The following is a 16,148-nucleotide window of genomic DNA, read 5'->3' as shown; positions in this document are numbered from 1 at the left end:
GATGACCAAATTATCTCGATTGACCATGAGCTAAAATAATTAACACCGAGTAACCAATACTTTTGAATAAATCCGAAACACGTTCAAATAATGGTTACGGGTCTTGGGCACGGTCCAACCCCATTTAGTCACGCCAGGGTTCAATGCTACAGTTTCAGGGAAACAGTTTCGCTGCCACATTTTACCCATATTTCCCGAGTTAGTTTCTCAGCAACTTTTACATTGACTTTCTCTCAAACGTCACTTCAAATTTCGCTGCAAGAATCTCCCTCCTACTATTCCAATGCAACAATGTCACTGCTGAACTAAGTGCAAGAGTTTCACGCCGCTTATGTCATTTCGGGGTCTCGCATCAATATCCCACTAGTGTTTTAAGGTAGTTTGTTGGCTGGTTCCACGGGCTTCCGGGATACAGGTTAGGTGCAGATCAACCTAATGCCCGCAAATCTGAACGCGGGTTATCTCGTGGGGTTTCGAATTCTCACTGAGTAGCGGTCGGCCTTTCTGAAGTGTGTGGGGGTGGACTCGTTCGATCCGAGCGGAGGGAAGCACGTGTCCGGTGGGGTGTTGAAGTCTAGCGTGATGGAGTTGTAGGTGGATCCACAGAATATTTGCTCTGCTCTGACACAGCTTGTTTCAGTGCTGAGCTCAGTGCAGCGGGCGGGAGGCTGCAGAGCGCACAGAGACGGCCGCTCCCTTGCATCAGTGTTGATGGTGGCCACCCCGCAGTCCCCCAACCGGGGGAGAGAGGAGAGCACCGGGATGAGCAGCTCGCTGTCACGGCGATGACTCTCCCTTCTGTCGACTGGCAGCTCGCTGCTCCTCGTTGTGTGGGCTTGCGTGGGACGCTGGGCGGCTGGTGCCAAGGCCGGTGTCTGCTCATACCTGACCGACGCTGCTACCGTCGCTTCGCTTGGGCCAGACCGACGCCGTGTGACAATGCGACCTCCCGCCTCTCGCTGGCCCCGTGCCTCCGGGCCGCAGCTGCTCTGTTTCTCACTGGTTCTCCTATCGCAACTCGCCAGTTACCCGTCTCTGCTCACAGGTAAGAGGCGTCCGTCGGTCAGGCGCGGCTCCCGCGGCGCTCCGCTGGCGGTGCGGATAGTGACCTCGCACTGTTTGTGCTCCAGGTTCAGTGGCCGCCTGTGAGGATGAAGGCGCCGAGATAGAGATCCCGCTGATTACCGACAACCCCTGCATCTCCTGTCACTGTATGGTAAGGATCGGCCTCTCTCCTGCGTCAACATCCCCAGCAACATTTCAGCCGCAGCTTCTCAAAGACACGGCGCTCCATCCGAAGCCCTGCGCCCCAAACCAGACACGCAGTCCAATCCGTCCCAGACACGGCGCCCCATCCGAAGCCCGGCGCCCCATCTGAAGCCCTGCGTCCCAAACCAGAAGCGGCGCTCCATCCCAGACAGCTCTCATGTCAAACGGTGCTCCATCCGCAATTTATCACGGACACGGAACTCCATCCCAGGCGGCACTCCTTCCGAGGCCCGGGTTATCGACAACCATTCCTGATGGTTGAGACCGAAGTGTCAGCGCCCGGGCTTGACGACCCGTGGCGTGGCGTGTTCTCGCGGTTTAGCACGGTTCATTGCACCATGGTCCCGCTAACCCAGGTCAGTCTATCAGACAAACTGTCAATCACTCAATTACCGGGATTCTTCATTGAATTCGCGGCTTGTTATGTTGCCTGTCCGATTGTTGGTGTTTCTTGCATCCTGATTTGTCAACTGCCACCGGTACGATTTAAACAGAGAACAGCCGCGAGGGTGTGGGGTCTCAGTTTTGTTGTCAGAATGCTTCCTGACCCAGACCCAGTATTTGAAAGTTCCCCCCCCCCCCAACCAATTTCGTTTTTGTGTGATGAGACAGAGCCCACAACCCCCCGAATAAAACAATGAAGCGAGTTCAAGGAGGGGGCTTCGGGACACTCCCTGGCGCTCCACCTGATCTGTGCTCGCAGCAGGTGTACGATGAGAGACCAGCGCCGGGCATGGGAGCACCCAGCCTTTCTTTGCTGCTCGCACGATACAGCCAAAAACTCTCGGTGTGAGCTCTTTGCAGAGCTCTCCAGCGGTCTGGGTCAAGCAGTGGCAGCTCAGGACTTTGTCCTCTCAACGCGCCATGAGGCGATTTCAGTGTAAACGCCCTTAAGCAGATGCTGGGGTCGACTGCAAAGTACAAACGTCAGGCCAAAACATTGGTCACTCGAATTTCTACAGCACGTTTGTGCATTGCAGTCTGTAAACGCTGAATAGGAAACTACACTTTTCTGTCGTCCCCCGGGCCACCCAGTGTGGGTTATCCTTAGCGCCTTGCTGCTGAACTCTGGCGCTTGGTTCTGACCACTGCACATTCAGCTGCTGATAAGGTTTATTGCTGCGTGAATGCGGTCCGGCGCTGGGGTTTGCATCAGGAAATGTCTGGCTGGTGAGCTACTGATCTGAAAAGCCTCCTTGTGGGCGCTGTGTGGGGATTATTCTGAGCGGGGGTCTTGTTAAAGAAAAATAAATGTTGGACACTTCCCTGGAAATCTCAGCAAAGGTCAGGAACGGAGTGGGTAAAGGGAATGGTTATTTGTTCCATTGTTATTTTGTCGACCTTACAGGCATTAGGTCAATGGGGATGGAATGAAGCTACACCGTGGAAACAACCCAGACTTTTGATATGCACCGTGCTGTTCTTTCCCTCATCTTCAATGCCATTTGGAGTCATTGTGACCAGTTCCCATTTCACCCAACTCAGTGTTTCATTAGCTCAGAATTATATTTTAAATTTAGACATACAGGCCCTTCCAGCCTCTGAGCCCGTGCTGCCCAATTACCCAAATTAATCTACAGCCCCAGGCAATTTGAGGGGTAGGAGGAAACGGGAGCAGCCGGAGGAAACCAACGAACATAGGGAGAACGTACAAATTTTAGAGAAAGTGCAGGATTCAAAGACGGGTCGCCGTGGAAGTCACGAAGCTCCTGCAACTACTCCCTTCCATCATCTGGATTCAATGGAACCTGGAGTTTGGCATTGCACTCCCTGTGCTCTTAATGCTTTTACACTTTGATTACATTTGGTTTGTCAGGGGCAAATTTTTCAGAAGCTGGCAACTTGTGTTATTCTGTAATTTTTCCCAGGGTGGGGAGATGGAGACGGATTGGAGATAGTTTGAGATTGCAGAAAATGGCTCTGTCTGAGGGACAGCTGTGAACCATGGAACCAGAGAACACTACTGTGCAGAAACAGACCCTTCTTCCATCTGGCTTGTGCCAAATTATTATTCTGCCTTGCCCCATTGACCTGCAACCAGGCTGTGCCCTCCCATATTTCCCATTCATGTTCCAATCCAAATTTTTCTTAAATGTCAAAATCATGCCCACACTAACCACTTCAGCACTCCCACCACTCTGAGTGAAGAAGTTCCCCCTTCTGGCTCCTTTAAACATTTCACCTTTAACCCATTTCTTGAGCTTCTATTGCCCCAGGATCCTTTTTTTTGTAATTCTTTATTTATCACACAATGAACCATATCAACCAATATATTTACAGATGCATCTCTTTAAATATTCACAGTGACATTTTCTCTTTTTTCCCCTTCCCACCCACCTCCAAAAACAGTAAATATTGAACATATAAAATACAATAAAACAATATCTTTATACAAAAGGAATACAAACAAAAAAGACGTATCATCTACTTATTCACATTAAATCTGGTCATGTTTATCTTCTTATCATTTTATGTGGTGGTGGTCCAAGGCCTGCTCTTTCTGTTATGTTCCATATATGGTTCCCAGGTTTTTTCATGCCTTTTAAATTATATGTGATTTTTCTCCCCAATGGGATACACTTAAACTTGGTTATATATTCCGTTAATGCTTATAGTCATATAGTCCAACAGGGCCATCTTATATCTTTAATTTCACTTCTTTTCCGTTTCTTCACCACATCCATCCCCTTTTTTTCCATTACTGTTTTTTAAGTTTTCCTTCCCCAGGATCCTTATAGCTGAGCTTTCCAGGGAATGCAGTCCCCTCGAGACTGCCAACATCTGTATTGGCAGCTGGCTGCCTCAGTAACGCAACAAGACAGCTTCAATGTTGAATGAGTTTCCTGGACATGCTGGATGTTTGTCAGACACACTGCCTGCTTGTGTGATGAACAGCTCTTCATGTGGAGAATTGGGAGCAAATGTTTATCAACACAGGCTACAGCCAAGTTGCTGCTTTCTGTTTGCACATGATGTGAAGCACACTGAGCTTGTACTGTGCACCGTAACCAGGTAGAGTGGACCTGGCCTGTCAAAGATAGATCCATTCAGATCTTGTACAGATCTCAGTTGTGGGGGCTTGTTTTTAAAAGTGAACTGACTTGTGGTCCAGCACTGGTCAACATTACAACCTGAACCCCCAACCATTTCTCTTCCCCCCCCCCCACCAAACTGTGGCTGCTGTTGTCACTATCTGCACCTGCACTAGGCAATCTGAGACCTTACAAGAACACCTCCCCACATCACTATGTCTGTTGCCATGTGACCACACCTCCCTCAATGCTTCCACCAACCAGAAGGAATAGGACACCAGGCATGGGAACAGCAGCCACGTGACCTGGCTATACATTGGTGACTCAACAGCAAAGGGCCTGGAGCTGCAGACATCATGGAATTATGCGATTGTTATGACATATGAAGTGTCCTTTTGACTCTTCCAGTCAGTGCTAGCACAAGGGGGAAGAAATTGTTCAGCACACTGGGTCCATATCAGCACAATGTAAGGTCCCACATTGCAATCTTCTCCCCACAGCCTTGTCGCTGTTGAGCACCAATCACCTGGATCACTGCCCACAGTCCACATCAGCACAATGTAAGGTCCCACATTGCAATCTTCCCCCCACAGCCTTGTCGCTGTTGAGCACCAAGCACCTGGATCACAGCCCACAGTCCACATCAGCACAATGTAAGGTCCCACATTGCAATCTTCTCCCCACAGCCTTGTCGTTGTTGAGCACCATGCACCTGGATCACAGCCCTCACTGTGAGACTCGTGATTCTTCTGCCCATCACCTTTAGACTCTTCTAGTTCTTGATCTCTACCAATGGTTAGTTTTTCCCTCTGTCTCTCCCCTGTCTATACCCTTGATCTCCGAACGACCTCTGTTTTCTTCTTAAAAAGCGTTACTGCTGTCTGCAATGGAGATCCTCACAGATTCAGCCCTGTCTGGACTACTCCTGTGACTGTGAGTTCTGGATCTTCAGGATCAGAGGGAAGCAGCCACTTCACATCCATCCTGCCTAATTCTGTCAGCCTGTTCATATGTTTCAATGAGATCCACCCTCATACCTGTAGACTTTTATTGGCATCTCAGTTAGCCAGTTGCTGCAGAGAGAAGGAGGGGTATGGTAAGATGTGAAGGTGCATTTGAGGCCCTGGGAATACTGGAGGATGCAGCCTGAAGATCTGCAGGGAACAGTCTGAGAGATCTGGATATAACAGGGAACCTTGTCTGAGAGATCTACTAAGCACAGGGAACCCAGTCTGGGATATCTGCCAGCCACATGGAACCCAGTTGGTGAGATCTGGAACTAAAGGGTACCTGATCTAGGAGATGTACAGGCCACAGAGATCCAAGTCTAGGGGATCCACAGACCACAAAGAATCTAGTCTGGAAAATCTACAGGCTACATGGAACCCAGCCTGGAAAATCCACAGGCCTCAGGGAACCTAGTCTGGAAGATCTACAGGGTACCAGGAACCCAGTCTGGGAGATATTCAGGGTACAGGGAACCCAGTTTGGGGGATCTACAGGCCACAGGGAACCCAGTCTGGGAGATCTGCAAGCCACAGAGTTCTGACACTCCTTTAATTTGGGCTGCCCTTATGCTTTTCACTTTGATGTTCTGTATTTTGCTATAATTCAGTGTTGTTGTCTAGATTAAAGCAGAACTGGAACCATTGTATTGGAGGTAATAATTCCTCCAATTGATTTCACTGGCTGTGTAAACATCTGGGTCTTTAGATGATCAGCAGCTTCTGAATTGTATGATGGTGCATTGAGGATTTCTCAGCACATCTTGCACACGCATACTTGAAATGCAGATAGAGTTCTCTTCTTCACAAAGACTACCTGCCTAATTGTCTTCTTGGATGATTTCAGTTGCCATAGAACCATAGAATCTTACAACACAGAAAACAGGTCATTTACCCCCTCTAGTCTGTGTCAACCATCATCTTGCTAGTCCCACTGACCTGCTCCCATTACATAATCCTCCAGACCTCTCCCATCCATGTACCTATCAAATTTATTCTTAAAATGTAGTATCGAACCCGCATTCACCACATCAGATGACAGCTCATTCCACACTCCCACCACTCTCTGAGTGAAGAACTTCCCCATAATGTTCCCTTTAAACTTTTCCCCTTTCATTTTAAGATTATGACTTCTCATATTTATCTCCCCTAATCTAAGTGGAAAAAGCATATTTGCATCTACTCTGTCTATACCTCTCATAATCTCCCCTCATTCTTCTTTGATCCAAGGAATAAAGTCCTAACCTGTTTAATCTTTCCCTGTAACTCAGCTCCTGAAGACCTGGCAGCATCCTAGTAAATCTTCTCTGCACTCTTTCAATCTTATTGATATTCCTTCCTATAGTTAGGCACCCAGAACTGCACACAATATTCCAAATTTGGCCTCACCAATGTCTTAAACAACTTTAGCATAACATCCCAACTCCTATATTCAATACTTTGATTTATGAAGGCTAAGATTCCAAATGCTTTCTTTACAACCCTGTCCACTTGCGACGCCACCTTCAGGGAACAATGTATCTATATTCCCAGATCTCTCTGCTCCTCCACACTCCTAAGTGCCCTGTCATTTACTGTATATGTCCTTGGTTTGCCCTTCCAAAATGCATCACCTCGCACTTGTCTGCATTAAACTCCATCTGCCATTTTTTGGCCCATTCTCCCAGTTGGTCCAGATCCCTCTGCAAGCTTTGAAAATCTTCCTCAATGCCTCCTATCTTTATGTCATAGCAAACATGCTGATCCAATTTGCCACATTTATCATCCAGATCATTGATATGTGCCACTAATTACAATGGTCCCAGTATTGATCCCTGAGGCACACCACTAGTCACAGACCTCCAGTCTGAGAAGCAATCATCCACTACCACTCCCTGTTTTCTCCCATTCAGCCAATTACAAATCCAGTTTACAACCTTTCCATGGATACCTCGTGTCATAACCTTCTGAACAACCTCCCATGTAGAACCACCTATTTGGTAACCTTGAAAAATTCTACAAGATTCATTAAACATGACCTACCATGCACAAAGCCATGCTGACTGTCCTTAATTAGCCCATGGCTGTCCAAATACCTATATATCCAATATCTCAGAACTCCTTCCAATAATATACCTGACGTCAGACTCATTCATCGACCTGAATTACCTGGTTTATCTTTCAAATTCAGGTTAATATTTTCAATTTTTCCATAACAACATTTTTATTTTAATTTCCATAATCAATAGAGAAAACGGGACTTTATGAAAAATTCCAGCCAACGTGCGTGAAAAAATGATCGAAAATTAAGTGCTGAGGCTGGAGGGGAAGTGGTGTTTCAGCCACATATCAAGCATGTATTTAAACACAAAAAAAAAACTTTGGGTGTATCTGTGTATCTAGGGAGGGAGCGTGGTGTCTAGAAACAACCCATTTTACAGGAAGGATGTGGAGACTTTGGAAGGGTACATAAAAGATTTATGAGGATGTAGCCTGGTTCAGAAGGTATACATTATGGGGAGAGGTTTAAAAATAAGGATTTCCTGCAACTTCCCTTTGAGCAACTTGACTCTACCTGGAAAGCAACAAACTGAAAAACTGCAGTGCATATGAACACTTCCAGGTTGTCATCAGCTGGTTGCAATATGATGAGACGCAAAAAGCCACATCCACTTCCCTATGACGAGCAGGTGGACAGAGTCCAGACACAGAGCTTAATGCTAAATATGTTGCCAGTATCTGTTGGAAGCTTTTAAGTGTTGAAGGTTGAAGGGAGACCTGGACATTCAGAAATTTTATCCAGAGCAAAAGCATCACACGCTCAAGGATGTGTGTTAAGGTAAAGGAGATGTTTAAAGAAGATAGGTGGATCAAGTTTTTTTTTTTGCAGAGAGCGTAGAATGTGTCTAGAATGGGCTGCCAGGAATAGTGGCGGAAGCAGATACAATTTAACATTTAAGAGGCTTCCAGATAGACTTGTGACTATGAAGCAAATGGGGGGATATGGATATGTACAGGCAGTGGAATATTAGTTTAATTTCGGCTTCATGTTTGACAAGATGTGAGCTGAAGGGGCTTGTCCTCTGGTGGATTATCTGATGTTTAATCCATTCCCTCAACTGATTGGGATGTTAGCTGAGAATGAAACTGAGACAGAAGAAAGACGACGTTGATTTTTTTTGTTTTATTCACTGACAGGATCTGGCATCACCGGATCCAGGCTGACATTAATTTCCCAACCCTAATTCCTCTCTAGAGAAAGTGGGACTGAGCTGCCACCTGGCAGTGAAGGTAACAAGATGATGAGAGGGTCACTCACTGTCCAGTGTTGCCCTTAGTATGGTTGCCTCCTGATATGGCCATGGGCATCATCTTCTCAGGTGCTGGGTTTCACCACTCCAAATGTATTTGTTTGCCCTGGTTCATAGCAGCTCAGCATCAGGACAGCAGTGTGCAGCGCCATCTCCTGCCCCCCCCAGCCTACTGCAGGCCCCACGCTGTCACGTACCTTGCACTCCTGCATCCAGCTGAGCAAGGAAGCCAAGCTGTGTTACCCCATGGTTCCAACACTGTCACCGCCCAGAGTTCATTCACAATCAGTGTCAGGACGATCCAACCCGCTCTCTGCTTTTTCACCTGGTGCTCACTATTGCACTACCAAGTTCTCACTACCATATGTCACCTGGAGCTCATTTTCCCCACCATGTTCACGACTATTTCACTTGGTGCTCACTGTTTTCCCACTTGTGCTCTATTACTGAACCACCCAGTGCTCAATATTGTACCACCTGGTTCTCACTGCTCCACTACAGGGATCTCACTATTGTATCACCCAATTCTCCCTATTTGTGCCACCCATTTCTCCTGCTTACTATTATATCACACAGTGTTCACGACTGTATCATTATAGCACCTGGCACTCATCATTTACCACCCCATGCTCATTGTTGGGCCACCCTGCTCACTATTGTTTCACTACTGAGCCATCCTCTTTCTCTTTTACTTGCCCCATTTGTTTGTGGTTGTACCTCTCCTCGACTCCTCCAGCTCTAGAGCCATCAAAGATCCAGACTTTACTCTTGCTATCCCCACTACTGTAATTGTTCCACCCCGGCCACTTTCTTCAGCAGTTGGGACCTTAATCTTGGCCCCCTCATTCCACTCATCTCACGAGTTCCTGAACTCAGTCCTGACTCCCACCCTGTGGGTTGTCTCATTGTTCTGGTGATTTAATGTCCTGTCAGCTGTGACAATACACTCATTTGGCATTCCCAGTGGCAGAGGGTGATATCAGAGTGTGGCCAACCCTGGCCACCTCATTGGAAAGGGTACTGAGAGAGTGCTGCACAGTTGGGGAACATTACTGAGACAGTGTCACTCTGTAGGAGCGGCAGTGCAGAAGTCACATCTACAACACCAGGAAGACTGAAATGGGATTTGAATCAAAAGGAGGTTTTCTGTGTGTGATGTGGGAGTATCCGGGCAGACTTCTTGTTCAGAAGAAGTCTGCTGCTTGTGAGTACAGATCTGCTATCTCCAACTACACAATTCGAGCAGTTAGCTGGCAGTTTGCCAGGGTGGATTTACTCCACCGTGGAACTGCTATCTTTCTCCTAATTTGCTCGTTAAAAGTAACATCAGTGATCCACCGTTGGTTCATCATGGATTAGCTCGGTGGTCAGTTGTTGATGATTTTTCAATGATGTCTTGGGGCCTGGGAGCATCGGCCTCACCTTCGAGGAGTTTGGGATTGGTGGATTACCAGGGAGCCAATTCACGAAGCATCCGAAGATTTCTGTTCATCGCTCTGCTATCTCATGGTCTGGATAAAGGACACACATTTCGGACTCTCGTTTCGAAGTGGGGAATATGGGATGGTGTGCTTTGAGGGGTACTGAGTTAGTACAACTTCAATCAACATGAGACTTACCCTCTTCTGTTGTGGACAGTCGTTTTATACAATGGACTCGTTTGTTTTTCATAAATGTGCCACACCCATCTTCCCAAAGACCTGGACCCGTTGTGCCGGGCCAGTGACTTCAATGACCCCTGTGGCCAGGAACACTTGCATCACTGGAAGATGAGAATGCGGTTATGATACTTGTCCCCGTGGGGAGCAATGGCAGCCCGGCCTTTACAATGAGTGTGAAAATAGAGGAGAAATTTGTGATTTGCCTACAAAACCCAAATGGGGTGGGTCTTGTTGAGTTGATTCTTGGACACACCAGCTGTCTGTCAATTCAGCTGCTTGGTTGAGACTGTGTTTCACAGAGTGTGAGAGGGTGTAGCCCCTGCTCAAGTGATTGAAGGGGTTGCTGCTCAAGTTCTGGTTGCAGTTCAGCCCCACATTCCTGATCTTTGGGCACTCGGTATGGAGGTGGGGGGGGGGGGGGTCAGTGAAGGGTTGTCCTCATAGGTCTGGTACTGCACCTGGTCCAGACAGTGAGTAGTCGAGAATTCAGCTCAGGTTGACTGCCTGCCCTTCTTCTGAGAACATCTGTATGCTCAAGTATCCCTGGAGAAGGAGCACTCAGTGCTCGGGGCAGTTTAGAGTGTCCCCAGGAATGGTTGGCTCCCCAAGGGTATGACAGTATAGATGGAGATAACCATGTTTCAATTTGTAACTTAAGTTTTGTGTGAATAGCCTGAATTGTAGACTAATGCAGTACAGTGTTTAATCTTTTATCCAAAATCCTTGGGACCAGGCACTTTTTGGATTTCAGAATTTTTTGGATAATGGAATAATATTAAAACGGCAGTGGTGATGGATGGGGCAGGTGGTAAATAAAATGAGATAAAGATAGACCTCTCTTTCTCCATTTGCCCGCCCATGTCATGTTGCTGCTCTCTCCCCGCTCACCTGCCCAAGTCATGCTGTTGCTCTCTCTCTGTTCACCAGCCCGAGTCATGCTGCTGTTCTCTCTCCGAGCCGCTCCCTCTGTCAAATACCCTTTCAATGGGGTTGCTGAAATTCTGGTGGAGGACAATCCCTATATTTTTAAGTAAAACAGACAGTAAAAAATCAAACTTTAACTGGCTAAAACTAAGCTAAACATCTGAAAATATACTATACACGCAATAAAAAAAATGTTTGGTTTTCGGTTTTCAGAATTTCAGTTAAAAGATTATGTACCTGTACTTGTAACCTTTAGATGAATAACAATGAAGGGGAGATATTGATTTACCGCCAAAAAAGCAAAAAAAAGGAAACTCTCAGCCTTGTGGTAGTGCGTTATCCAGGATGGTTTGTGTTAGGGTGGCGGAGCATTGTGTAATCCGGGATGATCAGTGTCAGGGTAGCGAAGTAGTGCATTATCCAGGATGATCTGTGTCAGGGTGGCGGAGCAGTGTGTCATCCGGGATGGTCTGTGTCAGGGTGATGAAGTAGTGTATATTCCGGGATAATCTGTGTCAGGGTGGCGGAGCAGTGTATAAACTGAGATGGTCTGTGTCAGGGTGAGGGAGTAGTGTATATTCCGGGATAATCGGTGTCAGGGTGGCGGAGCAGTGTGTAAACTGAGACGGTCTGTGTCAGGGTGAGGGAGTAGTGCGTAATCCGGGATGGTCTGTGCCAGGGTGATAGAGCAGTGTGTGATCTGGGAAGGTCTGTGTCAGGATGATGGAGTAGTGTGTAGTCTGGGATGGTCTGTGACAGGGTGGTGGAGCAGTGTGTAATCTGGGTTGGTCTGTGTCAGGGTGATAGAGCAGTTTGTAATCTAGGATGATCTGTGTCAGGGTGGTGGAGCAGTGTGTAATCTAGGATGGTCTGTGTCAGGGTGATAGAGCAGTGTGTAATCTGGGTTGGTCTGTGTCAGGGTGATAGAGCAGTGTGTAATCTGGGATGGTCTGTGTCAGGGTGATAGAGCAGTGTGTAATCTGGGATGGTCTGTGTCAGGGTGGCGGAGCAGAGCATAAACCAGGATTTATCATGAAGTTTCCCTACTGACCTGCTTATCAACTGTAATCACTTGAAAAGCACACCACATTGTTATGCTCACACTTATGTGATGTTCCCTTGTGTGCAAGTGACTGCCACTTCCAGACTGAGGACTGCTTAGCCCTACTGGGTTGTCTTCAGCCTGTGATAGATGCGGTGCCACCAAGCCTCTGCTCCATCTGGCACTCTTTGACACACATGGCTTCCGGCTGCTGGCTTCCTCACTCCCACCCAGAGGAGTCATGGTAAACGGGTAAGCTGTGGGCAGGGAAATGGTGATACGAGAGGTGGAGGTGATGTGTGGAAGTGTGGGTGAATTGAGGGGTCAGTACCGAGCAGTGGGGATGAATGGTCTGGCCATTTGATGTACATTTAACAAGCACATCCCGATCTGCTGGCTCACCACAGACTGTACCGGTGGGGGTCTTGGGAGAAGTGAGTGGGGATGGAAGAGCTGCCGCTTGCTGGACATTTGAATGCTGCAATGAGCTGGCCAGTCATCTAGGGCACTGGTCTTTCCTGCTCAGACAGCAAGCAATCAGTCTTTACCCCATGAATTTTCACCTAAGGGGTTCTGAAACTAAATTGTGCAGGTAAATCCCCATTAACATTGAATTTCAGAATCACTAATTCATTACCAGCTGGGTTAAAGATCCCGGACAACACAGACTTTTGGCAGTTTTGCAAGATAGACTTCATTCCCTGTCATTTTTATCAGCAAGTGCTGTATCATGCCTGAAACCCTTCATCAGTAAGCCATTCCCAGGTGTCTGGGTCCATGTGTGGCCCTTACTCTGGAACATGGCACTTCATTCATCATTGGCTTCCATCCAGAGCACGTGATTGGACCTTGCTCAATATGGTATAATTATTGAATTCCATCTCTCTTGTGGCCACTTCATTAAATGAATTTAACACAGATGTTACTTACATGTTATTGATTTCATGAAGGATAGAATTCAGAGAGTCGACCAAAGTATTGGTTTATGCAACCACAGAGGAATTTTGTTCAACTTACTTTATGGCAGTCTTTATGAATGTATCTGCAGCAAGTGAAGTAACTGATTGGTGCATTAAAATTCCTTCATACAGGCCAGTGACTCTTCTGGTCATTCTTGGGTCATAGAGAAACACCATCTTGGGGAGCAGTTGTTTCCTGCAAACTTTGTGTGGCCAATTTGTCCAAGATTGACAAGTGTGCAGGATAACTTCCCAGTCTCTTCCATCCCCGTAAACACTTTGGTTTGATCACACAGTGGAGTCCAGGCCAAAAATACTCCAACTCAACTCCAGGTTTAACCCTTTAAATTTTAATTTAAAATAAAATGTTGATATTTAGCACTATATCAGGCCATTTCAGCCCATGAGTCTGCACGCCCCAATTTTCACCCCATTAACCTCACCTCAGTACGTTTTATTTTTGAAGGGTGGGGGGAAATTGGAGCCCCTGGAGAAAGTCCACGCAAACACGGGGAGAATGTACAAACTCCTTACAGTCAACATAGGACTCGAACCCTGTATAGTCCCAATCACTGGCTCTGTAAAGGCGTTGCACTAACTACTACACCAACTGTGCCGCCCTCAAGCCAAGGAAGTTTTCCATGTAGAACCATAAAACATTACACACAGAAACAGACCTCGTCAGCCCTTCTAGTCTGTGCTGAACCATTTTTTTGCCTAGTCCCATAGCCCTCCATACTTCTCCCATCCATGTACCTGTCCAAATTCCTCTTAAATGTTAAAATTGAGCCTGCATTTACCACTTAGGTGGAAGCTCGTTCCACACCCTCAGCACTCTCTGTGTGAAGACATTCCTCCTCATGTTCCCCCTAAACTTTTCCCCTTTCTCTCTTAACCCATGTCCTTTGGTTTATATCTTACCTACCATCAGTGGAAAAAACATTGACTCTGTCTATACCCCTCATAATTTTAAACACCTCTATCAAATCTCCATAATTCTTCTGTGCTCCAGGGAATAAAGTCCTAACCTGAAGTCCAGGCAACATCCTAGTAAATCTTTTCTGCACTCTTTCAATCTTATTGATATCTTTCCTGTAGATCGGTGACCAAAACTGCACACAATACTCTGAATTTGGCCTCACTAATGTCTTATACTACTTTACCATAACATCCCAACTTTTGTACTCAATACTTTGATTTATAAAGGCCTATATGTGTCGCACTATCAATCAACTACATTAGAGAGTTGTGATTAATAGGCTTTAATCACCTTAAGACATCAACTCATATTGCTGGCCTGGTTCCAAGGCAGGTACTGAGGGAGGAGTTTGGGAGTAACAGCCTTTATGGGGATTTCTGGGGCGAGGAGTCACAAATGCAGGAATTGGGCCAGCTCATACAGTACATACATACAGACAGTGCTAATAGCTGTACAGTGGTTGCACCACAATATGCCAAAAACTCTTTTTACAGCCCTGTCTACTGTGATGCCACTTTCAGGGAATTATGTATCTGTATTCCTAGATCCATCTGTTCTACCGCACTCCTCAGTGCCCTACCATTTATCGTGTATGTTCTTTCTTGGATTGTCCTTCCAAAATGCAACACTTCACACTTGTCTGCATTAAATTCCATCTGCCATTTTTCCAATTTGTCTAGATCCTTCTGCAAACTTTGAAAACCTTCTTCTCTGTCCACAACACCTCCAAACTTAGTGTCATCTGCAAACTTGCTGATTCAATTTACCACATTATCATCCAGATCATTGATATAGATGTCAAACAACAATGGTCCCAGCTCCGATCACTAGTCACAGGCCTCCAATCTGACAAGCAATCATCCACCAATACTCTCTGGCTTCTCCCATCCAGTCATTATCAAATTCAGTTCTCTACTTCATCATGAATACCTAGTATATGAACCTTCATGACTACCCTCCCAGATGGGACCTTGTCAAAGGCATTACTAAAGTCCAGGTAGACAACAACCACAGCCTTAACTTCATCAACTTTCCTGGTAACCTCCTGAAAAAAAACTCTTATGATTAGTTAAACACGATCTACCAGGCACAAAGCTGTGTTGACTGTCCCTAATCAGTCCATGGCTATCCAAATATTTGTATATCCAATCTCTTAGAACATCTTCCAATAATTTACCTACTACTGATGTCAGGCACACCAGCCTATAATTTCCAGAGTAACGTTTGGAGATGTAATTAAACAACGTGAGCTACCCTCCAATCCTCTAGCACCACACCTGTGGCTAAAGACATTTTAAATATTTCTGCCAGAGCCCCTGCAATGACTACACTAGCTTCTCTCAAGGTCTGAGGGAATATCTTATCAGGCCCTGGGGATTTATCCACTCTTATTTGCTTTAATACCGCAAATACTTCCTCCTCTTTAATCTGTAAAGGTTCCATGACCTCACTACTTGTTTTCCTTATTTCTCTAGACTCTGTGCCCTTTTCCTGAGTGAATATTAATGAAAAATAATAAGATCTTCCCAGTCTCTTTTGGCTCCATACAAAGCTGTCCACTCTGATCTTCAAGGGAACCAATTTTGTCCCTTACTATACTTTTGCTCTTAATGTACCTGTAGAAACCCTTAGGATTTTCCTTCACATTGTCTCCCAAAGCAACCTCATGTCTTCTTTTAGCCTCCTGATTTCTTTCTTGAGGTTTTTCTTGCATTTTCTATACTCCTCAAGTACCTCATGTGCTCCATATTGCCTATACCTGCTAGATACCTCTCTCTTCTTCCGAACTAGATCCCCAATATCCCTCGAAAACCAAGGTTCCCTATGCCTGCTAACCTTGCCTTTAATCCTTACAGGAACATACAAACTCTGTACTCTCAAAATGTTACTTTTGAAGGTTTTCCACTGACCTCACACATCCTTGCCCGAAAACAGTTTATCCCAATCCACGCATTCTAGATCCCTTATCATTTCTCCAAAATTAGCCT

The 16,148-nt window shown here is 46.1% G+C and overlaps 1 protein-coding gene across 2 annotated transcripts in view; it reads left to right on the top strand.

Annotated features, from left to right (window-relative positions):
- The first annotated feature begins 545 nt into the window (after positions 1-545).
- The window catches only part of bmper (BMP binding endothelial regulator), a 56,112-nt gene continuing 40,509 nt past the window's right edge, over positions 546-16,148 (top strand). The window contains exons 1-2 of one of the 2 annotated variants that reach the window (XM_069921031.1): positions 546-1,045; positions 1,131-1,216. In XM_069921031.1, coding sequence (XP_069777132.1) covers positions 940-1,045; positions 1,131-1,216 — 192 coding nt within the window. In that variant the 5' untranslated portion in view covers positions 546-939. The remainder of the gene's footprint in view (positions 1,046-1,130; positions 1,217-16,148) is intronic. The other variant, XM_069921030.1, reaches the window with a different exon arrangement.

This window comes from Narcine bancroftii, chromosome 2, assembly GCF_036971445.1.
Source record: "Narcine bancroftii isolate sNarBan1 chromosome 2, sNarBan1.hap1, whole genome shotgun sequence".
Classification (NCBI taxonomy): Eukaryota; Metazoa; Chordata; class Chondrichthyes; order Torpediniformes; family Narcinidae; genus Narcine; species Narcine bancroftii.
The sequence above is the reverse complement of the archived record's forward strand: the minus strand, read 5'-3'. Positions and strand labels throughout refer to the sequence as shown.